The sequence below is a fragment of the Prunus dulcis genome, chromosome 1 (genome assembly GCF_902201215.1).
Source record: "Prunus dulcis chromosome 1, ALMONDv2, whole genome shotgun sequence".
NCBI lineage: Eukaryota > Viridiplantae > Streptophyta > Magnoliopsida > Rosales > Rosaceae > Prunus > Prunus dulcis.
In genome coordinates, this window is record NC_047650.1 from 36,142,081 (window position 1) to 36,165,835 (window position 23,755).

At 36.8% G+C, this 23,755-nt stretch overlaps 3 protein-coding genes across 7 annotated transcripts; 2 read left to right on the forward strand and 1 right to left on the reverse strand.

Moving 5' to 3' along the window:
• The first annotated feature begins 3,102 nt into the window (after positions 1-3,102).
• On the forward strand, positions 3,103-7,952 carry LOC117613896 (acyl-protein thioesterase 2-like). 2 transcript variants are annotated; one of them, XM_034342511.1, is made up of 10 exons: positions 3,103-3,546; positions 4,111-4,188; positions 4,337-4,451; positions 5,494-5,530; positions 5,680-5,749; positions 5,955-6,059; positions 6,798-6,948; positions 7,063-7,145; positions 7,339-7,432; positions 7,514-7,952. In XM_034342511.1, exons 2-10 carry the CDS (start codon positions 4,158-4,160, stop codon positions 7,602-7,604), a joined length of 777 nt encoding a protein of 258 aa, XP_034198402.1. In that variant the 5' UTR covers positions 3,103-3,546; positions 4,111-4,157; the 3' UTR covers positions 7,605-7,952. The 2 variants fall into 2 exon arrangements, with proteins under 2 accessions (XP_034198402.1, XP_034198401.1); XM_034342510.1 differs by having other exon boundaries at positions 3,103-4,188.
• A 658-nt stretch (positions 7,953-8,610) lies between these two features.
• On the reverse strand, positions 8,611-14,028 carry LOC117615757 (protein tesmin/TSO1-like CXC 2). Of its 4 annotated transcripts, XR_004584057.1 has the most exons (13): positions 13,795-14,005; positions 13,202-13,356; positions 12,589-13,123; positions 12,310-12,468; positions 11,396-11,994; positions 11,234-11,308; positions 10,999-11,155; positions 10,795-10,893; positions 10,635-10,701; positions 10,056-10,239; positions 9,154-9,928; positions 8,973-9,063; positions 8,611-8,886 (listed from the first exon to the last, which is right to left on the reverse strand). XR_004584057.1 is itself a non-coding variant. In XM_034344899.1 (12 exons), the coding sequence occupies exons 1-11, from the start codon at positions 13,861-13,863 to the stop codon at positions 9,175-9,177; spliced, it is 2,847 nt and encodes a 948-aa protein (XP_034200790.1). In that variant the 5' UTR covers positions 13,864-14,028; the 3' UTR covers positions 8,611-9,063; positions 9,154-9,174. The 4 variants fall into 4 exon arrangements, 3 of the variants coding, with proteins under 3 accessions (XP_034200790.1, XP_034200789.1, XP_034200791.1); XM_034344899.1 differs by having other exon boundaries at positions 8,611-9,063; positions 12,310-12,462; positions 13,795-14,028; XM_034344898.1 differs by having other exon boundaries at positions 8,611-9,063.
• Positions 14,029-16,628: 2,600 nt separating this feature from the next.
• Positions 16,629-23,754, forward strand: LOC117619126 (G-type lectin S-receptor-like serine/threonine-protein kinase At1g11303). The gene is made up of 8 exons (XM_034348990.1): positions 16,629-17,043; positions 17,162-17,911; positions 19,448-19,686; positions 19,808-20,018; positions 20,124-20,354; positions 22,953-22,962; positions 23,081-23,231; positions 23,321-23,754. Exons 1-8 carry the CDS (start codon positions 16,629-16,631, stop codon positions 23,627-23,629), a joined length of 2,316 nt encoding a protein of 771 aa, XP_034204881.1. The 3' UTR covers positions 23,630-23,754.
• The last annotated feature ends 1 nt before the right edge of the window (position 23,755 follows it).

Below are 23,755 nucleotides of genomic sequence, written 5' to 3' on the forward strand. Positions count from 1 at the left end.
TATTTTCAAAGGATTTTGAGTTTTCTTTTATTCAAGGATGACTTTCAGCGATTTTATATCGGCTTTTTTAGTATTCGCACAGTTATATCTCTATATCTTTATTCTGTTATACCAGTTCTTGATTCCTCCAGGCAGTGATATCTTTGTATATTTGATCGATTATGTAAGTTTATTCATCAGCATATTGATTCATGCTTATAGAATCTTTTATATTGAGATATAGTTAAATTTTCGATATATAAATATATATCCCTAGTTATTTCAAAACGGGGGTATTATATTCTGGATTGTTTTTAAGAATTTCACTTTTTGTACACTCACAGTTTAAAACTTGTTTTTCGCCCCCAGGTCGTAGAAGTGCACAGGATCCACCCCCGGGCCACTCTTAGCCTCCGCGCTTCAAAGTCAGGTAGGGTTTGTAGAAAAATCCTTGAAAGCCCGTGAACTTTGGAAAATTGCTCTGATATCGAGCTTTAGTGGAAAAACTGAAACTGGCAAATATTGGTTTATCCTATTCTGGCTGTTGGTGTGGATTTGTTGAATATTTAACAGGTGAAAATTTTGGGATTGGTCAAAATACAGGGGAGACTCTGCCGAATTTTCGGCAGAAGTCTAAAGGAATTTTAAAGATAAATTGAAGTAAGAAGGGTAAAAAGGTCATTTTTGCCCGACATTTGCCAGGTGTCGGACACGCATAGGACTTGGCTCGAATTCCAAAGTGAAAATTGGGTCGGGTCCTGTCAAAGTCAATATCCACAAGTCACGCCAACAGAAAAGACTTATAACAGCACCAAAAATCTGGACCTCATTAGGAGGAAGAACCAAAACTAAAATTGTTACTAAGAAGCCCGTGAGGTATGTCTCAGTTAGTTAAGCTATTCCACCTCTACTTCACTCATGTGGTTAGGGGTTCAAAATCCCAAGACACCCAATGAATATTTGCAGGAAGCTGTTTGTAGGGTTTAATTTAGTTTTTCAAACCTAGGGCAACCCAGGCATCAAGACTAAGGATAGTCCAGTAACTTCAGGCCCAGCAGAACTGCAGAAGCAACCGGCTAGGCCCTACATACATATAGTTGTTTTTTGTACGGAAAACATTTTAAGCCCTATGTCACATGAGTGCCTAGCTGGGCACCTTGTTCAACAAGAACACTGAAACCTGTTTGTACTTTTGTATATGTATTATATATATTATAGTTATCACAAACTGGCATTTGGCACAAGAATTTGATCCCTATAATTTATAAAAATACCACCTTAATGAACAAGGAACCTGTAGAGTGGAGAACATGTGGGATGTGTAAATGATATAAAAATTCAGAAAATGCCCGACAAACCGAAATATTATTCGTTAAGAATCGTTAACTTTTAGTCTAATCTCCATTTCGAGGCATTAATTAAGGTCACAATATTGAATTGTTTAGGCTACGATGCAGAGTAAAGGAATCATAGTATGTGATTTATAGGTTAAATAACCAGAAAGCATGAGTGCAAAATCTGTCTGAGCCCCATCCCATGATTATTCCGAAGCCAAAGAAGATTGCGAGTCACTTTTTGTGTATTAAACCAAAGTTGCTCTCCTTGCACACAAATACAATAACCATTGATTCTGCTTTCAATGAGAGTGAGTTGACAACTTAAAGGGACATCTCAAAGTTACATAAAACAAAGCACAAAAATTTTAGGACTTTTTCTTCGTCCTAAATTCCTAATAGAGACATATAATTTAGCCGGATGATGAAGACCTGTACATTACACCTAAGACGTTAATTTGGGAACAAAAAAAGAAGAAATCATAAATCTTTTTTCCTTCTAGCAGACAAACTCTCTTTTTCATTTTCAAAGTCCGAGTAAATATGCACTCTTGGGTTGCTTTGAGTGATGAGGGACCAATGAGTAAATGGATTAAGATTAAGATAAGTTGAGAGTTCAAATTTAACTCTTTTCAATATAACCATAAAGAGTTCAAGAAAATTAACATGAAATGGGGATTTGATAAATCTTTGACTCGGATATCTGCAAAAGAAATATTGGCTCAATTTTCTCTTGTAAATAATAATAATAATAAAAAGTGGAGAAATATGCTTACAATTGCAAGAGGCCTATGAGTCTATGACGCATGAGAGTTGGCATCACATACACGTCGACAGATAGACGTGTGGGAAACAATTAAATGCCATTTGTCAACTAGGTGAATTTAAAACATTATAAGATTAAAAATAGAGAATTTTTAAGCATTTTATTTAATGAAAATGTAAATTTATTTTTCAAAGGAGATTCTATTCCATGGTTCGTAAATTACTTATTTGGGGGGGTGGGGAAGAAAAAGCAGAAAAAGTGTTTGCATTTGTTCTCAAGTGTTTTTGTTGGTGCTGAATTTATTTTAAGTCATTGGATGAGAATTTAAAATGTCTTATTAAACTTGTGTAAAAAAAAGTCTTATTAAAATTGTTTATGGATTAATATATACTCCAAGTGAATTGACATAATTTTTGAGTTTTTCTATTTAAATTTCATATTTTTCTTTGTTCATCTTAATACTTAAATTATTAAGCTCTTAAGTTTTATTATTGTGTAAAACGACAAAAAAAGATCATCCAACTTAATACTTAACCCTAGTACATCTATACACACACCCCACACACCCCACACACTCCACCACTCTTCATATTAAGTTTTAGAAAAAATACAAACTCCTCTACACCCTATTGCCAGATTACTATTCTCTTTCAATCCAAGAAACCTATTACACTCTCATCTTCTCTTCACAAACCCTAAATACAATATACAAATAGTGGCTTGTGGGTCATCAATTAAGTTTGACAATAGTGTTTTTATCTCTTTAAGTAATGTGAGGTTGAAATGAGTGGTGAGAGGCAAGCTAGCAAGGTGTGGGGTGTGAGATTTGAGGTTGATGAGTTTAATTTTTTTAATTTTTGCTGCTGGGTGTGTATTTAGGGTAGTTTGAGAAGATAATGGGGTTTTTTTAGAAATTATGAAAATTTGAGTTAGAAGTTGGAGTAAACAAGAGAAGTGTGCGGTTGAAATATAAAAACTCTAATTTTTTTAGTTAAAAATAGAAATGAGAAATAGAGATGGGGAAGTTCGTTCTCTTCTTTCTTCCTTCTTTTCTTAATGTCCTCTTTGTTTCTCTGGTTTAACCTGTAAACCTACTAAAGTTTTTATCTTTCTTAATTTTCTGAAGTGGGAAAGTTGGATTTAGCTAACATTATGTTTATGAAAATTACAGAAAAGAAAAAGAAAAAAAAAATCTGTTACAGTATGAGCCAGGTTAAAAGAAGTGGACATGGGAAGGGCATTTTGGTCTGGGCATTTGGGAAAAACCTGTAAGAAAATGATTAGTTTTCAGACCTTGTGGGTTTCCATATGTGTGTGCTTGTGGCTGGTTTTTGAGGTATGATTCGTATGAACAAACAAAATAAAAGGAGTGAGAGAGAGTGACAGAAAGTTGTGGGAAAGAAAGAAAGGCAAAAACAGAGGAGAAAGGGGAAAGCCCATATTCTTTTGGGTTTAGTCCCATACCAGGTTGGTACAAAAAAAGCTTAAACCCCACTTTTTCTTTTTCACTGGCAATATTCAGTTTATATATTTTTCTTAGATCCTTTTGTGAACATTTCAACTTCTGTTTTTGTTTAATGGGTATCTGTCACTCATCAGCCATTTATATAAAATGCCATTTTGATTTCTTTTGGAGGAAAAAAAATGGAACTTTCTTTCTTCTTCCAGGAAGAAATGTGATTTGTGGTTGTATTCTTGTGTTGCTGTAGTTGAAGTGCTTTACTTTGCCCGCTGGCCACTAGCAAAGATTCTCTCTTTCAATCTTTGTGAGCTTTGCAATCTCAAAGTCTTTGATAGTTCATTTTCTGCATTGATGTGCTTTCATCTAATGTCACTTATTTGCTCATAAAGCCTACTAGCTTTTCCTGTCCCTTCTTTACTTGGGTGCCTTTCCCTTTCTGATATATATTTTTTAGGAGCAGTGTATAACTGGTGTGAGGAGTGACATACAGATTCATGGGTTTTATTACATATTCACCCCCCTATATGGGTATAAATAGATATGGCCAATATTGGTTTTCCTCATTGCAGGAAGTCACCTTAGGTGTGTGCATATCGTATATTTTCGGGTCGAAGGGATGAGCTACAATACCTCCAATACTGGTTCTGGTTAGTCATTTTCCTGTGCTGGTGTCTATATTATTTGCATATGGAGTAGAGTTATTTGTAAGGACTACTTATTGTTGGTTCTTGCCCATATCTTGATCATTTGGCCTGCTGGTTTTATGTTTTAAAAGTTCTTGCTTCAATATGTCAGGTAGTAGAACTCCTAGAAGGACGTTTGAGTTTGGAAGGACCCATGTGGTCAGGCCCAAGGGGAACCACCAAGCGACTATAGTTTGGCTACATGGCCTTGGAGATAAGGGCTCAAGGTATTAATGCTATTCTTTTGCAGACAATAAAAATGTTCTATTGTGGTTTAAGAACGGGTGCTTGTGATAATTTGTCTCTGTTTTTAGGTGAAACTTGTTCCCGTTAAACCAATTCATCTGTGGAATTGAAATTCCTATGCATGATTAAATTGTAGCTTTCCATTTCAGATTTATACATGCAATACAGCTGTTATGTTTTACTCAGCAGGGTTTCTGGACGTGCATGGATCAGTAGTTATGATGTTAAGAATGTGGAGTTTTATAATCACCTACTTGAACCTGATATTCTCTCTTTATATGAAACATATGGTGTGGGTTGGTTGATTCCTTTCCCTTTTAAACGAGCATATGCCTGAAGAGTATGGTGGACTTGTTTGTTTCCACATAAAAGACAAAAGAAGGGGAATTGGAGAATGTCAATGTCTTTCTCCTGATCTAGCAAAATCTGTTATTTAACTAAGTCCTTGATTCTGTTACATTTTAGAAGATTCTATTTCTGATCGAATTGATGGGGGACCGCAATACTTCCATGAACCAAAAGACAATGTGATCGGTTGTCTTTTCCTTCCTCTTCTTTACATTCAAATTGATGTTGGGGAGGTCATGAATCAAGTATTTGAATATTCCGAGGCCTACAATAGGGGACCACTTCTTCACTAGCTTAGTTGGCCCTTCAAGTGTATCAAATTTGAAATATACTAATCATTAATAATTTATATAGTACAGATGCAGGACTAATTAATCACCATTATTCCTTTAGTGAAAGATGATTGAACCGTTTTGAGCTACAACAGATATATCCAAATAGCATCAAACTTGTACAATTATCGATTAGGTTTATGCTTAACCTTGATTATATGTGCTCCCCAAATTAGATTTGATATGCTACTAAGAAGTGTTTCTTAAATGATACTGTAATGATTTTCAAGCTTGAAGTGTGCTACCAATCTTCTAGCCATTGGACTCAAAGTATTGTGTTATTAGTTTGGTTAATCATTAGTAACTAAGCTGGATTATTTCCACTTTGTGCTTTGTTTTGCAGCTGGTCCCAGCTTTTGGAAACCCTTCCTCTTCCAAATGTAAGGGTGACTTTAAGTTTCATTTTATCATTATGCACATGCATATTAAACATTCATCACCAGCAGCCTTAAACCTTCTATTTAGAGAATATACTACTAAATTTGTTTAATAGTATTTATTGGCTGTTTCTGTTTATATTATTATACAGATTAAGTGGATTTGTCCTACTGCTCCTTCTCGTCCTGTAGCATTATTTGGTGGATTTCCTTGCACTGCCTGTAAGATTTATTGCTATATTTTATGTATTTATCTTCGTGCTGAAAACCATCATGAAATTCTAGATTTTCTGTGAGCTTTATCACATGGACATTGATTGCCTCAAGATACATGTCATCCAGTAACTAGGGTAACAGTTTGGTTTATATTTCTTTTCATATTGTATATGTAAAACATAGTCTAAAGTGTTTGAGTGATTTATTACAGGGTTCGACATGGGGGACATTTCAGAAGATGCTCCTGATGATATGGAGGGGTTAGATGCCTCAGCAGCGCATGTTGCAAATCTTTTGTCAACAGAGCCTGCTGATAGTAAGTTCCTTTTCTTGAAAGCTCTTAAAACTCTAGTATCTTAGTTATATTTGTTAGAAAAATTTCCAGTTAAAGGATTTATAAATAAGATATTGGGGCATTGATATATCTTGGTAGAGATAGAAAAGAAAATATAAAGAGGTCTGGGATTGTAGACCTGTACTCAGGTTTCAAACTATGTAGATATAGAATGACATAGTCAAATTTCTCTGCAGATTCCATCTTCCCCTGATCCTCTACTGAACTATAGTGGACTTATTTAATCTTGTTCATACAGCTTTCATGAATCATGACTTAACCAAGGAAAAATATATACTGATCGGTTCTCCCTAATATCTTCTGTATTTTTATCATCATGTTTATTTAGTTTTGTTTGTATTATTGAATTAGTTCATTGCATAATTTCATTTTACCAATCGAATTATTTACTCTCATGTGATCTTCACATTTACTATTGAAAGATCTCTGACTTGTCAAGGTTGTCAGGACTAGCAAAGATATATGCGCTCAATAATATGGTAACTTTTCACATAGAATTAGACTGGAGGAAACTGGTTGTTTCTCAGTTATTACCATAAAAATCTATGGGGAGGATAATTAATGATGTTACATTAGAGTTGGGGATCACATATTCCTGTAAAATGATTAACTGTGTAAAATAATGTGTTATTCAGGTAATTGCTTTTGTAGGAATCACAAATGCTTTATGTAACTCGTGAATTGTACAATTATGAACAGTAAAACTCGGTGTTGGGGGCTTCAGTATGGGTGCTGCAACTGCCCTCTACTCTGCCACATGCTGTGTTTTAGGGCAATATGGGAATGGAAATCCATACCCAGTTAACCTAAGTGCAATCGTTGGTCTAAGTGGATGGCTTCCATGTTCAAGGTTCAGCTTCTGTCGTGTGCACTGACATAAATTTGCTTATGCACAACACATAAGCACAAGCTATTAACAGTCAGTTCATCTCAGTAGTTCTTTGCTTTTTGGCTCTATCTGTAGAACTTTGAGGAACCGGATGGAAGCGTCGAATGAGGCTGCAAGGCGTGCAGCATCCTTGCCCACTTTGCTATGTCATGGCTTAGGTAGAAATATTCTTCTCATAAATGGTACTTATAGATTCAATTCTTCCTTGGAGGCTCTCTGCACCCACCTCCCATCCCCAAAAATCATATAGAAGAAGTTGGAAGTTACTGATTGTTCAGGTTGTTTTGTTAAAATTGTAATTCCCAAGTTTATAGGCACAAATGTATGTGATGCCTTCATTCTTCATTGCAGGCGATGATGTGGTTGCATATGGACATGGAGTGAAATCTGCACAGGTCTTAAGTTCAGCAGGATTTCGAAATCTAATGTTTAGAACATACAACGGGTATGTGATTCTGCCTTCATTCAGGACTTACATTTTGTTCTTTTCAATATCAATTTCAAGAATGCATGGTTGTCAATGCAGGCTGGGGCACTATACAATCCCTGAAGAGACTGATGAAGTTTGTACTTGGCTAACTGCAAGTTTGGGGCTCGAGGGATCCCGATCATACTAGCGGAAAAGATCGGTGAATGGCGAGGTGACACGGGGAATACAAATGAGGAGATTATTATAAAAGACGATTAGAAGAGGCATACTAGAATAGGTTGTGGTATGGGGTATATTATACATACGGTAGTGGCATTTCTTATAGCTTCTATTGCCGTATAATCTCCCTTCTCCTTTCTGTTGCTTTCTTTTTCTTCAAATAACGTCCTAGCTGAGGCTCACTCTTGTACTTGGGCGCTGGTTGCTATGAGATTTGTATGGGCGCTCTTGGTTCGGGTGGGGTATGGGAGCTAGATAGTCTCTTTCTCCGCATCCACGAAATTTTGTTGTTTTGATAATAAAGTGATTGAATATATTTCTCCGTGCATCACCCTAGCATTTGAATTGGTTGTTTGTTGGTGCATGTAAACTGGAAGATGATGAAAGTTTCAGCCTTCACACTTCTATACAGTTTCAGCCTTCAACACAAGTGCTTCATTTTTCAAAGCCATTAGAGTGGCGGTAAGTTGGGCCTAAAGTTAAAATATATGTTATTTTGCTTGGTCCATAGGCCTGGATTAACCGATGGATTCTCCAGATCTATAAGACTGGCCTGGATTACCACTCAAATTAACCCTTCCCAGCCCTCAAGTCCACAACCCAAATCTATTTGAATATCATGAGCAATTCCCTCAAAATTACAGAAACGGTAACTTAAAAGCAAGAGCAAAACACAAACTATATGGTTTACAAGCTACTTCTAGGTAAAACACATCGTCTCATTCTTCCCTTTTCCCACCTAAACACGTTCTCCCTAATTTTAGTAGTTTTTAAGAGGAAAAAGAAAAAGAAATGTAATAATGTCGAACCGATCATATCAAAGTATAAGAGATCCTAATAATTGATGAGGACCAAAGTATTTATTGAATAAAACATAAGTTATACTATAAGATTGTCATTTGCTTGCCCAAAGATGCATATTTAATAATGGCCAGTCAGCTGATCTGATATACAAGATAGTGGCAACATAAGTGGAGAGGGAAGCAACGACTATAATCCAATAACCATGAAAATGTTCCCGAACTTAAATTACAAATAATAATAATAATAATAATAATAAAAACAATTTGCCCAGAATTGGGACAAGTTCAGAGTAGCCATAGCCTCTAACCATAGAGGATTTAACCCAATTGAACAATTGAAAGATTTAATATAACAGAGAAATGCTAATCATGAGAAAGAAGATGACAATGTTGTATTTCCAATTTTCTGCAATAACCTTCAGAAATTCAGCCACTTGGTACACCCACCTATATACCAATAAATGATGACTGATCATTATACATATACGGAATAAAATTATATATGATATCTTAACACGTTTCCATATTCAAACCTGACAACGATTCAACCCACATAACGTTTCAACAAACGTTCTCTGGGCCCAAGTGCGAAAAGTAAACACCACAGTGACACCTTGAAGTAAACTGAAACAAGAAACATGTGAAGATTAGCATTATTGATGACAACTTTAGAACAATGTATTAACAGCATGTGTTAGAATGATGAGGACTCACCGTGGACTCCATAAATGTCAATCATTTCTTTCTACCCTTGTCTTGAAGATTACTCATGTTCTGAATGATACTACTGCCTTTGGAACCAATACAAGGGGTAAGGGGTGGGAACGAAGGGACAGCCTTCAATATGAACTTGCGGCCACTTCTCAAGGCTCCTGAAGAGCTTGCAGCAAGCTCGTGATTGTGGCTGTGAGGAGGAGAAACCCGCTTCTTATTGGGGGAACTTACTTTCAATGACCTAATCGGAGTAGAAGAGTCCTTCAGTATCTCAGGGGTGTCATCTTGCAGAATGTCATAAAGTCCATTTTCAAAGTCAGGACCTTGGAAAGATTTCGTCCCACCTAACCGAGTCATTGGGGTGACTGGTGAACTACGCCTATGAAGAGAACTATCGGATGACAGACCGTGACTTCCAGGGCACAGCTGAACTTGTGAAGCATTTGTCCAGTCACTTGTTTTGGATGATGTTGAAGACGCCATGGCCACTGAGCAAAGATCTGACATTGGAGTAATATGGCATGTAGTGGGGGCTGCATCGCATCTTGGTGAAAAAGTGTCCACTATTCCAATGTTATCATAATCCACACGCCAATTGTAAGAACCTAAATCTGATAATTCTTTACTTGTTTCCAGAAGAATGTCACTGCTCTCTGAATGTCTCAGAGGGGATCTTGTAGATTTTTCATAAGATGATATGATGGTAAGATCAGATTCGGTTGATGGAAGGTAACTTGTAGGAAGGCACGGGGATTTCGGTACATTATTTGCATGGCTAGACAAAAAATAAAATGAACAATAAAGAATTAATCAGGGATCAGATTATGATTTAGCATTTTGGGATAATTGGGACTTTTTTTGAAACAAAGGAAAATTGGGACTTCAAAGTCAACGAATCTTACTCTGAGCACTGAAATGATGGCGCCAATGGAGTGAGGTTGTGAGAATCGTACAACTCAGTAGACAAAATATCTCTCTTTGTTGCCACCATTTCCAGCTTCTCATCAAATGTGCTCTCTATTCTTTCCTTCCCGGCTTTGTCATTAACGTTGTCTTTACCCACACCATGCTCTATTGGAATGTACTCTATAGAAAAGGAGATTGATTTACAGTGTTAAGTTACAAATAGAGATTTAATTGATAACCTTTTTCACACTATTTTTCTAGTTTACTTTCACAAGCCCATCTTTTTGAGGCATTATAGATAAAAGTAACTTCTAAAATACATCATATACTATATTCTATTGTCAGACAATTTTCCATGTTTTGTTTCTAGATTGTCTATCAAGACGATGATCAAGTGAAATCATGTTTTAACAAATTGACAACACAACATACCAGACTATCTGGCAAGAAGACACTATTCTAAAGTTCTATATACTATGAATCGAATATTGTTTGTTGTCCCTAGCACAAAGGGTAAAGCTACAAAATTTATCACGTGGAATTAAGAAACACATTTTCTTGGTTTAGAGTCTTACCTCCCTTCCTGCCATAAACATTTTTACATCCATCACACCGGCATCCACTGGAGCATCCAACATTTGCCTTTAAAATGAAGCAACTCAAGAGTTTAGGATGAATTGGAAAGGAAAAGATTAGAAACACTGTGACATAGAAATATAGAAACAAATTCAAGACCTGATAGCATTCACAATATTTTTTAAGACACATTGACTTTTTGCAATTGCACCCTCTTTTGTGTCTTGCCGAGGATGGTGTGAATTGAATTTCTTCTTCCTGTCGTGAGCAAATACAATCATCAAGTTTCTAAAGAAAGGTATACAATCAGAATCAGTAATTATATTGAAAGGGTTTAGTACCACAATATTTTTGGGAACTCACATGCTGTACAATCTTGGGAGCAAATGCAAGTGGATTACGAGATTCAATATGTTGCCTTGTCTCAAGAACTGTGTCTTCATAATCGGTTATATTGAAGCATCCTTGGCAAGCACAAGATTCGGCACAATAGACTCCAGCAGCAAAACAATCACAATAACTGCACAGAAATGTATTAAAATGTGACAAACAAATACACACTTATGAATTTCCTAGGACACAAAGTAGATCAACTTACAGTTTCAAGCATTTGGTCTTCTTACAGTTGCAACGTTTGGTACCATCACTATCTTTAGTGCTTGATGTTTTTTTCCTGTAGGGTCATACATGAACACATTTTAACCACAGACAATATGAAGAATGAATCCTACCACACTAAATGAAAGACCATGCCCCTGACCTTTTCTTTTTTGGACTAGATTGCTTGCACTCCTCATAATCGTCAACATTCTCAGCATCAAATCCCCTCTTCTCATGTGTAGGCCCATGACCCTCAAATACCACAGTGTGAGGAGACTGGGGAGCGGCAGAACTTGCAGCAATTGAAGTCTCAGATTCATCCCTGTCCTCAGGACCAGCTGAGTCTTTCTCAACCATATTCAATGAAATTGAACGGCACCTCACATTATCTGGTAAATGGGAGCTCATAACAGATGCTGATTTCATAACTTGCACACCAATGTAGTGATCTGCTAATTTTATGCTTCTTGTTGTACCACGAACCAATGGTGCAGCATTGACTATGCTGTTTAGATGCAAGCCAATACCTGATGGCTTGGGAACAGTTGAAGGAGAGTTTCCACCACACCGAGGTGGCAATGGGGTGCCCATCTGTCTCTTGGAAGTTGCCTTTAAGTCCGCACAAGATAATTTCACCAACTTTGATTCTCCCGTGCTGGAAGGTGGTTCTGAATTGTTGTCTCTTTTTCCAGTGGCACAAGGAGGAGCCTCTTCAAACTGAAGGCAACGTCTATGCATGCCACCTTGTTCACTTCTGGCCTACATTGAACTTGCAGTTACTCTACTATGAATAGTAAATAAATCCTAGCAGGATACAATAACCAAAAAGAAAAGGCCTGCTACTTTTGCAGGCATGGGCTTGCACTACACTAAAGGAATAATACTTCCAGCAAATAAAGGAAAAGATAAAGGAAGAGGGAGAAATCATGCTAGCTAGAAACATATCTTCGTATCTTTAACTTGGTTAATTATAGAGAAAAGACATGCTCAAAGGAAAATGTGATTCTCGATTCCCAAAAAGGGGTACATTGGAGATTGCTCATTGTGCATTAGAATTCAGATGTAATGGCATACCTTAGGAGCATGCAATATCATGTTCCCAATCATTCCTTTGGATATTGCACCAACATTCTCAGTAGAATTTTCATACACCTGAACAATCTGCAAACGTCCAGGAGGAGATTGAGGGGTATGATCACAATCATCCTGATGTTTACCTCCTCTATCCTGTAACTTAAAAGTTGGATTGATTGTAAGAACACGTGGAACAATCACATAATTTCCCCACAAATAATAGTGCAGTTCTTTCACTGTTTTTATTTTTATAATGTAAAGCCAAGAATCTGAAATTACCTGATCATGTAAATGTTGGCGATATTCTCTGTTGTAAGCATTATCGATGGATAAACCAGATTCAATATTTGGGCATTCATCATATGGCAACTCCCCATCACTTTGCTCTATAATTTTCACAGGCTTTGCATCAAATCTTTGCTTTCCTTCAAGGTCCTCTTTAGCCTGCTCTGATGGTACCTTAGCTTCTGTCCCTAAGTCTGTTCCAGTATTATGTTTGTTGTCATACAAAGTAGTTTCCTTTGAGCCAGTGAATGTTTCTGGCACATTGTTTGATTGTTTCAAACATGGACTGGCTGATTGAGTAGAGTCTACACAGTCTACTTCCGAGGGATCAGCTAAGTATTCATCCACACCCTCTGAGGAGCTGCATTGCTGAGATTCCACACGAATCTTAGTCTCACAGTCCTGAGAATCAGTAATCAATCTCATATGCAATTGGGTACTTTTGGGATCAACTGGACCATCAAGGAATTTCTTGGCTTCATCCTGTGTTTTAGGCTTTTCTGCACTGGATAATGGTTGATATTGAGGCCTGATCAATCACAAATTTGTCAAGTCAACAAAGAGACGTCTACAAAAAATGGAACTAAAAATTCAAGAAATCTTGGACCTTTTTAGGAAACTTGTATTCCGGTGTGAATTTATACGCGGTGACGTGAACACAAGAGGAGGAGAGTTAAGTCCAGGGAACCCTTGTGCTAAATGTGAAGCCTTCACAGGCTGTATTGGTGATAGATTGTTTATGTAACTGAAAACTGGTGAGTCCTGAATCAAAGAAAAAAAAAATACATGAACAAGAGATTCATTTTGTCTATAAATGCTTCCAAATTCTCATTTCACAAACGAGTTTAACAAACTCCAAATGACTCAACTCAAGGTTTGATCAACAATCACTCAGCCGAAAGCCGATTGCACACTGAAAGACACTAAAATCACAAATTGAACTTCTCCAAACACCACTAAACTCCCAATTTCAAAGTCCGAAAACCCTAAATCCACCGACTACCAAGCACCAACCCCACCAACCTCAACCCACAAAAATTAAACTAAAACCCATATCCGTCAATTAACCAATGTACCAAAAAAAAAAACCAAAAAAGAGTAGGTAAAGATCTACAATTAGCATAATATGGAAGCAACGGACCATAATCCAAAAAGAGAAGGATCGAAATTTGTAAGTAAAATTGAGAAAACGCAATTTACTTGAACTGGAGGAGAATCTGAGGAAGACGTGGTGTTGGCTTTGATTTTTCTAATTTCAGGTGAATCCATGGCGTGAACCCGTAGACTTAACCCAAACCCTAACCCTAAAATCCTCCGGCTGCATTTTCTTTTTCCCCACTTTACTAACTTCTTCTGAAACCGATGGTGAGAAAATGGGAGACTGAGAAATGGAGTTTTTCCAATTTTTTTTAATAAGTTTTTTAAATTTGTTTTTCTCGCTTAAAAAGAAAATAAAAAGAGAGACGTTTAGGCAGAAGCGGCGGGATTTAAAAACCAAAGCGGGAATTGTGATTTAATGTGGAGTGGTGGCAATTGGGCTGGGCTGGGCTGGGCTGGGCCTGGCCCAAAATTATGAATTTAAGATTTGAAAATTTGATAGATATTATATGGATTTATTATATGCCTACAAACTAGGCTCCAATCATTATCAAATCCAATTTACATAACGTTCACTATATTTGCGTAGATACTTAATTAATTGAATAAAAAAATTGAAATTGTCAAGAATGAACCCAACTTTGTGTTCATGATTCATTCTTTTAAAAAAAGATTTTAAAACTCTTTAAAGGTTTGTTAAACAAAAAAAAACACAGATTTACATTTTGAGTTTTGCCATAAATAAATATATGTGTTTGAGATATATATGCTCCTTGAGTTTCAAATTTATTTAAGTTGTATAGTGATAGAAAGATAAGAATTGTTTGATGTCTCCAAGGTTGTGACTTTTGATACTCATCAATTTAGTTATGTAATGATAAGTATTTGTATTCTATCACAATAAAAAGGTTTTTATTTTATGCTATGAAATAAAAGCTACAAAGGTTGTTGCCCTACATGCCTTAGGTCAGGATCGAGTCGCTTAGGATTTGACTATTCAGTTGGAATCATGGCCGGCTCTTGATAAGGGCAATTAGGGGCACTGTTTGGGGCCCACAATTGAGAGAGGCACAAAAAAAAAAGAGTACATATATATATATATCCGATCTCATGGACCACAGGAGTCTAAGAGATTGTGGTCACTCATTGTTGGATATTAATCCAATGGTTCAAAAAAGTTTCTTAAAAAGAGTGCAAGAGTGAGTGAATCGTTGAATTTACATCCAACGGTGAGTGACCACAAATCTCTTGGATCCTTATAGTCCAAGAGATCAGGACTGTATATATATAAAGTCAGAGAATGGTGAAACATTCAAAATACCAGAAAATACTCTTGGTTAATTCAAACATCATGAATTGAAATTATTAATTAAATGAGGATAATATGGTAAATTCACATTTTTTTCCTTCATATTTAAAAAAAAATTAATTTGTCCTACTTTTATGGAACATAACTACCCATGTTATGCAGAGGACCCACTAGTGAAGTGGTTTGAAGTATTTACTCCCTCAGGCAAGGTTCTGGGTTCAAATCCTAGCATCTGTGTTGTGTGTGTGAGTTTAATATGCTATTGCCCCTTTCAATAGGAAAGGTTCTCAAAAAAAAAAAAAAAAAAAAAACTACCAATGTTATCTTTTCTTAATTCTGAAAATAAAAGAAAAAAGAAAAAAGAAAACCAATTGGCACATGCGTGACCATGTGCCAAGGGGCTAGTATATATAAAATAAAAATAAAAATAAAAATCTTCATAAAAACTAAAAGTAAAGGGGCATGTGTGATAATTATTGAGAGTCTTACTTGGTAGTATAAAACAATAATAAATAAAGGCACACACATATATGCAAACAAATCTAGAAGCAAAGCGAGTTTACATTATTGTTTTCCCAAGAACCAGAAGGAAACTCTTGAAATCAATCGAATTTTATTTTGTTCTCTCCGAAATTGAGTGCGAAAACAAAGCCATTTTGAGTTGGAAACTGATTGTTCTATATGAAATTGAGAGCATTAGCACCAGAGCACAACATACATGACCCAAAATACAGGTTTTATTGTTCTTTCTAAATTAAAAGTATTAAAATCTTATTTGCGGACCATCATAGCTCAAGATGGACTAAATGAACTAGCAATATTATGCATTGAAGAGATATGTTGGAAAACATTAAATATGATAATATAATTGATGATTTTGCTTCTAAAATTGCAACAAGAAGACATTTTAAATGATCTTTTGTGATTGGGATTACATTGCTATTTTTATTTAGAAAGTGCATATGAAAGTTAATTTATTGTTGAATGTAATTTTTTCAATCGAGTACTCTTTTTCTTTCGTTTGAGGTTTTGCTCACATTGGGTTTTCCTTAAACAAGGTTTTAATGAGGACCAAAGTGTTCTATATATTATCAATTTTTGTACTCTTATAATTTTAATAAAATTTATTATTTGATATAAAATTGTAATTTTATTTATTTATAAAGGGCACATTCTTAGACTCTGGCCCAAGGCCTTAAATCACCCAGGGCCGGCCCTGGTTGGAATGATTTTCTTTATAAGTTCTTGTCATTTCATGAGTGAGAATTTGACATATAGCTGGAGATGCTTTACAAAGCATGTTATTTTGACCTCCACAAACAACATCTAGAAGTGTTCGGAATTTATATTTTGGACTTAACTATTCCTAAAACTTGAATGTGAGGCTGCATGCAACATATTCAATCTTTCCTTTGAGAATAAATAACCACACAAAAAAACCCAAAAACAAAACAAAACAAAACAAAAGGTTGACTAATGAGCCAGCCAACCTGCATTAATTATGCGGCCGCAAGAAATATTGTATTAATTGGAAACCCAAATACTAGCTACGCTCCTCCTAGCTGTCTTCATCTACACCTCTTGCTTATGACTTACTTCATGATCAGCTTTGAACCTTCATCTGTAAATGGCCATGTTTCTTCTTCCTCTTATAATTTACTTAACATCATTCTCTATCTTCTTTCCATCTCCATCTCATGCAGCAGACACACTCACACGTTCAGACACGTTGAGAGACAATCAAACCCTGGTCTCAGCCGGAGGAGTTTTCGAGCTTGGCTTCTTCAGCGATTTAATTTCAGGCAACCACTATCTGGGAATTTGGTTCAAAGCTGATGCTGCCAAGGTTGTTTGGGTTGGTAACCGCGAAGCCGCCATATTAGATTCCTCCGGTGTGCTCCAAATTCGATCTGGGAACCTGCTTCTCTCTGACCGAAGACAGCTGCAAGTCATAGTCAACTCAGCAAATGTTGCCTCCTCCCCCAACACAACCGCAACACTTCTTGACACTGGAAACTTTGTGCTTAAAGAAGTAGATACAGGCACGGTCTGAAATTTCGATAATATCTTCGATATTTCTCTTTCTAGCAACTACCCCTATTAGATACAACAATATTTTTTTTTTCTTACATTGATATTTAATACTTTTGATGTCTACAGATACTGTTATATGGCAAAGTTTCGATGTACCAAGTGATACATATCTTCCTGGGATGAAACTAGGGTTGTTTGGCCAAAACACAACCCAACCAAGCTTTCACTTTCTGGTTTCTTGGGTAAGCCCCCAAAACCCTGCTCGTGGCCTCTTCACTTTAACTCTTGATCAGGCCAACTCCACAAAGATGGTGGTTTGGAGAGGAGATGGCCGCCATATGGATATCGCTTTCTGGGACGGGCACAACCTAAGGTTCATTTTTGACAACACAAGTAGCAAAAATGACTACAATTTTAGCTATCACTCCATTGGAGAAGAAGATGCCTACTACACTTTTAGCAAGGGAAGATACGATCTCATGTGGTTTGTGATGGCTTCAACTGGAGATTTGGACCAGTTTTTCTTATTGGATGGAAATATTTGGTCTATAAGTCATCGTTTGTGTGAAGACTTCGCTGGGGGTAATACTGGAAAGTGCTTGAGTTCATTGCCATCTATGTGTGAGAATGGTGATAGCTTTTCTGTGATGAATGGTTCGTTGCCATCTACGTTTAATAGTGGTGGCTGGATTAATATGGGAACTAGCGATTGTGAAACTTTGTGCAAGAGCAATTGTTCTTGTACTGCATTTGTTTCGGTTCAAAACGGTCAACAAGTTTGCCAACTTTATTATCAGAGTAGAAAGGATCTTTTGAAGATTGTGGAGAAGGGGCCAGGGATTGTTTACATTCGTGGTGGTGCTACTTCTTCAAGTGGTAAGTACAAAATTATCCTAAAGTTTTACGAATTCAAAGGCACTATTGACTTTTGACTCGAGGAATGGTTTTGGTTTTCGACTCATTCCTTTAAAAAAAAAAAAAAAATCAAAACTTTTTTCGAGCCAACGGAGTGGACTTCAATTTATAATCGAAATCTCTTCAAATCGTAATAAAAATGGATTTTAGTTTGGTCAACTTAAGAATCGAATGTTTGGTGTTTTATTATCTGCTTTGCCGGCGCATGTTATATATACTATCAAATTGTCACTTTTAAATCACAAATTTTGATAAAGAGGATGAATAACTCACATTAGTCTAAGTAAAATGGAACATTCCTATGTGTATTATATAGTTGCCACTAAGTTAATTAACAATATTTTTAAATAGTAAACGAATCAATTAAATACCTTTTTTTTGGTGCCATGGATCGATGGTGATCAATCAGTTATCGAATTTAAATTCTTATCTTGGTGCATAGTTTAGTCAGTAATAATGTTGTTTATAGGAAGGTCTAGCTGCTTTGGAATTCTTTGGTTTGCTTGTTTGACTTTATGTAATTGAATGTGTTTTTATACAAGACGACCATAGATCATAATCTCACCAAATTAATCTGAAATCATATGCCTGTTCAATAGCGTAGCTGCAGTTTTATATAATATATAAAAGCCAGTTGGAGTTAATTATGATATGCTGGCAAATAAGAAAGGGTCCAATCTGGAGAGATGTCAAACTGGATTAAGACTCACGACTTATTGCTTTAGGATAATTAAAAAAGACAGTCTATTTTCTTTTAAATTTTGGAAAAATCTTAAATATATATATAATATCATTAAGGCACATCTCATTCAGAGATCATCCTTGCAAAAAATCATGCAAATTGAAAATCATTAAGGCATCTCATTGAGACCGACAAAATTAATGAATTGTTGGTCGTAGCAAAGATTTAGGCAAATTTCGTGTTTTAGTTCCATAAATTTTGTTAGAGTTATTAGTCCTTTGTGTACAGCAAGAAATGTTAAATACTTACCAACAAAATGGTGGCATTGTTCAGATGGGAAGAAATGGAGACTCTGGTTGGCTATCGCAGTTCCCTTGGCTTCTCTCTTGGTTCTTATCCCAATCTTCTCATTCTGCTACCTGCATTGCAGAAAGGGGCGCAAAGGTTTGAGTTTAGTTTGATTGTTATGTTGCATTGCTGAATGTAATTGTTGTCATTAAATTCTTGTTTTTTTTTTTTTTTTTTTCCTTTTTGGCAAAAGGTTGGCATTAAAATTGGGGAGTGCTATTTCAGCTCTTTGTTAGAATTTCAATTTTCCGTAGAAGGAAATGCTTATAGCTCAAATGGTTAAGAGGGATTTACGTATGCAATCACGTGTTCAGGACTCTAAAAAAATTGTATTGTTTTTGTGTGTGTATTATATGTACAATAATAAAAGAAAATGTCAACGATTTTTTCCCATGACTTTCCTAGTCATATTTTCGCCACACCATATAATACATTTCTCGGTCTAATTGACTATTTAATGTGACCAGATCAAGCAACCAGACATGAAGGGATTATCCATTCAGATCAAGTGAGATTATTCCAAATGGGCTCCACCAATGCGTCGCCAATTCAATATGATGAAGTCAGAATTGCAAATATGATGGAATTAGGCAGGCAGAAGGATCAAGAACTGCCCTTGTTTAGTTTCTCCACCATACAGACTGCAACAAATGACTTTGCCAAGGCTACCAAACTTGGTGAAGGTGGATTTGGGCCTGTCTATAAGGTAAGCCATCACTTCTGTGCTTTACATTATATTCGGATAATTATCGTTTGGCCAATTGTCAAGAATTAATTAATAAGACTTCTTAACCATCAACATGTTTTATATATTTTGATAATTGCAGGGTTTGCTACCAGAAGGGCAGGAAATCGCAGTGAAAAGGTTGTCCGAAATTTCGAGGCAAGGGTTGGAGGAGTTCAAAAACGAAGTCTCAGTAATTTGTAAACTGCAACACAGGAATTTGGTTAGGCTTTTGGGATGCTGCATTGAAGGAGAAGAAAGTATACTGATTTATGAGTACATGCCAAACAAAAGCCTGGATTCTTTCATTTTTGGTTCGTAAGCTTTTGACGTGTTCTATATATATGTTTCATGAATATGTTGATCTTGTAAATCCTTTTTCCTATTTTAATTTTTCTTTATGTTACAAATAGGTGCAGATTCAACCAAACGGTCAATTTTGGATTGGAGAAGGCGCATGCACATCATCGAAGGGATTGCTCAAGGCCTTCTATATCTTCACAAATATTCAAGATTAAGGATCATTCACCGCGACTTAAAAACGAGCAATATTCTGTTGGATAGTGACATGAACCCAAAGATATCTGATTTTGGCATGGCAAGAATCTTCACGGACAATGACACTAAAGGAAAAACAAGCCGGGTTGTTGGTGTTGTGCGGAAGCGTCAACCAACTGCGAGTGAAAAATAAATAACAACAGGCAGGAGAAAAAATTGAACAAAATAATCAACAAGAACAACACCAAGATTTATACTGGTTCGGCAATTGCCTACATCCAGTTTGGAGGCGATGGAGTATTCCACTATAATCAATGGAGATATACAATAGTGTTTACCACTCAATTTCCCAAAGACCCAAATACACCCAACCTCACACACTCACAAAGGAAGAGAAAACAATGATACAAAGCAAAGAACAACTAGAGAGAATTTGTTTCACTCTTTGGCAAAATGCCTTTCTTGCTATTTTTCTCTTCTACTCAACACTTGGTTGGATGTATTTGGGTCTTTGGGAAATTGAGTGGTAAACACTATTGTATATCTCCATTGATTATAGTGGAATACTCCATCGTCTCCAAACTGGATGTAGGCAATTACCGAACCAGTATAAATCTTGGTGTTCTTCTTGTTGTAGTTGTTTATTTTTTTCCTGCGAAGGTTTTGACGCCCGCATTATCGGTAGCCCAGCCCGCGGGGTTTTGGGAGTGAAAAATCTGTCGGTGCTACAGTGACGGGGGAATAGCGCACGTGAATAGTGTCGGTGCTACAGTGCTCTCGTGAATAGTGCTGTGCTACAGTAGCAGTGAATAGTGCCGGGCAGATTTGATGGCTGGAGAAAAAGACGAAGTTTTGAAGGAGAAGGAGTCGGCATCGTCTTCGTCGGCACCTACATCCAATAGACATCCAATTGCCGGTACAAGGTTAGAGGTTGATAAATTTAATGGCTCCAATAATTTTGGTATGTGGCAATGTGAAGTTATGGATGTGTTGTATCAACAAGAGTTGGATATGGTTCTGGAGGATAAACCGGAAGATATTGATGACAAGCAGTGGACTCGAATTAATCTCCATGCTTGTGCCACTATTCGATCGTTCCTTGATAAGGAGTTGAAATACCCGTATATGAAGGAAACTTCTGCTAAGAAGTTATGGATGAAATTGGAGGAGAAGTATATGACCAAGAGCGAAGAAAATCGGCTCTTCTTGAAGAAACGACTCTTCCGATTTCAATATCGTTCAGGTATTTCTATGCATGAACACCTCAATGATTATAATAAAATACTTGCTGATTTAGCAAACCTTGATGTGATAATTCCTGGCGAGGATAAGGCACTATGTTTGTTAAATTCATTGCCTGATGATTATGATCATTTGACAACTACTTTGTTGTATGGAAAATCCGAGGTGAAACTGGATGAGGTGTCCGCGGCATTGGTGAATCATGAGTGTCGTAAAAAGGAACAGAAGACTCAAAATTCACAAACCGAGGCACTCGTTGCAAGGGGTCGAACAGAGGAAAGAAAATTTGGGAAGCGGGAAAAATCTCGTTCAAAGTCACGAGGGAAGTTTCCTGCTAAAGATGAATGTGCCTTTTGTCGCCAAAAGGGTCATTGGAAGAAAGACTGCCCCAAATTGAAGAACAAGGAGAAGGAGAAAGTGGGTTCTGAAGCAAATGTTGCTTTGTCGACTACTGAGGCAGAATACATGGCAGTAACAGAAGCTATAAAGGAAGCCATCTGGCTTCAAGGGTTGCTTGGTGACTTGGGGGTCCAACAAGACCATGTGGATGTTCATTGTGACAGTCAGAGTGCTATTTATTTAGCAAAGAATCAAGTTCATCATGCACGTACAAAACACATTGACGTAAGGTTCCATTTTGTTCGTGAGATTATTGAAGATGGAGATATTCTTCTTCAGAAGATTGGGACTGCTGACAATCCTGCGGATATGTTGACAAAGCCAATTTCGTTGCTCAAGTTTAAGCACTGCTTAGACTTAATTGGCATTTGTAAAATTTGTTGATTGCCCCATAGGGGATTGGGAGACGACTATTGGGAGTTCTACTTTGAGGGTTTGAGCCAAGGTGGAGATTGTTGATTATTGCCTCAAACCAATAGTCAAAAGTGATGGATATTGACAAGTTGCAATGTGAATGCATTAATTGGCTTTCACAAATGGTGGTAGGTTATTGTTGACTTGGCTAACCTTTGGCTTCTTTGAGAAGCCACTTCCTTTGGCTTCTTTGAGAAGCCACTTCCTTTGGCTTCTTTGAGAAGACACTAACCTTTGGCTTCTTTGAGAAGCCACTTCCTTTGGCTTCTTTGAGAAGCCATTCCTTTGGCTTCTTTGAGAAGCCACTTCCTTTGGCTATAAATTGGAAGCAAATGGTTTCATTTGAAGCATCCAACCAAGTGTTGAGTAGAAGAGAAAAATAGCAAGAAAGGCATTTTGCCAAAGAGTGAAACAAATTCTCTCTAGTTGTTCTTTGCTTTGTATCATTGTTTTCTCTTCCTTTGTGAGTGTGTGAGGTTGGGTGTATTTGGGTCTTTGGGAAATTGAGTGGTAAACACTATTGTATATCTCCATTGATTATAGTGGAATACTCCATCGTCTCCAAACTGGATGTAGGCAATTGCCGAACCAGTATAAATCTTGGTGTTGTTCTTGTTGATTATTTTGTTCAATTTTTCTCCTGCCTGTTGTTATTTATTTTTCACTCGCAGTTGGTTGACGCTTCCGCACAACAGTTGGTACATTGTAAGTAGATGTTCTGCAACATGTTCTTTTTAAGGTTCATACGCAATTGATCTTCATATATATATGGTTTTCCCTTTTCAAATTCAGTTCCTAATGCATTTTAACCTCTGATTCTTAGTGGTTACATGTCTCCGGAGTATGCCATGGGCGGCCTCTTTTCTGAAAAATCAGATGTGTTTAGCTTTGGGGTAATCTTATTAGAGATCATAAGTGGCAAGAAGAACGTTGCCTTATTTGAGGTTGATAATCAGCTAAACTTACTCGGCAATGTAAGCAACTTATATAAACCCATGGAAATGTGTTCCTTAATTATAAATTTCTGCTAACTATGATTTTTGAAACTGAGTTATTATTTCAGGCCTGGAATCTGTGGAAAGAAGGCAAGAGCATGGAATTGGTGGATTCAACATTGACTGCTTCTTGTTCGAGCCGTGAAGTTACCAGATACATTCAGATGGGACTTCTGTGTGTGCAAGAAAGAGCTATGGATCGACCAACCATGGCGGACGTTGTTACAATGCTAAGCAACGAAACAATAGCCATGGCGCTTCCCAAAGAACCTGCGTCATGGAGTCAGCTAAGTTCCAGTGATGCAGATTCGTCGTCGAGTAGGCAAAGACATCACTCTACATTTGATATGACGATTTCAGGAGTGCACGGAAGGTAGCGAGGCAATGTTTTTTGAGAAAAAAAAATTGTTCACTTACAATTATACTGCTGTTTGGTGTAGTCTGTAGAGTTTGTTCCACTTGTATCAAAGTTGTAATATATAGCAAATATTTCTCTTTAATAG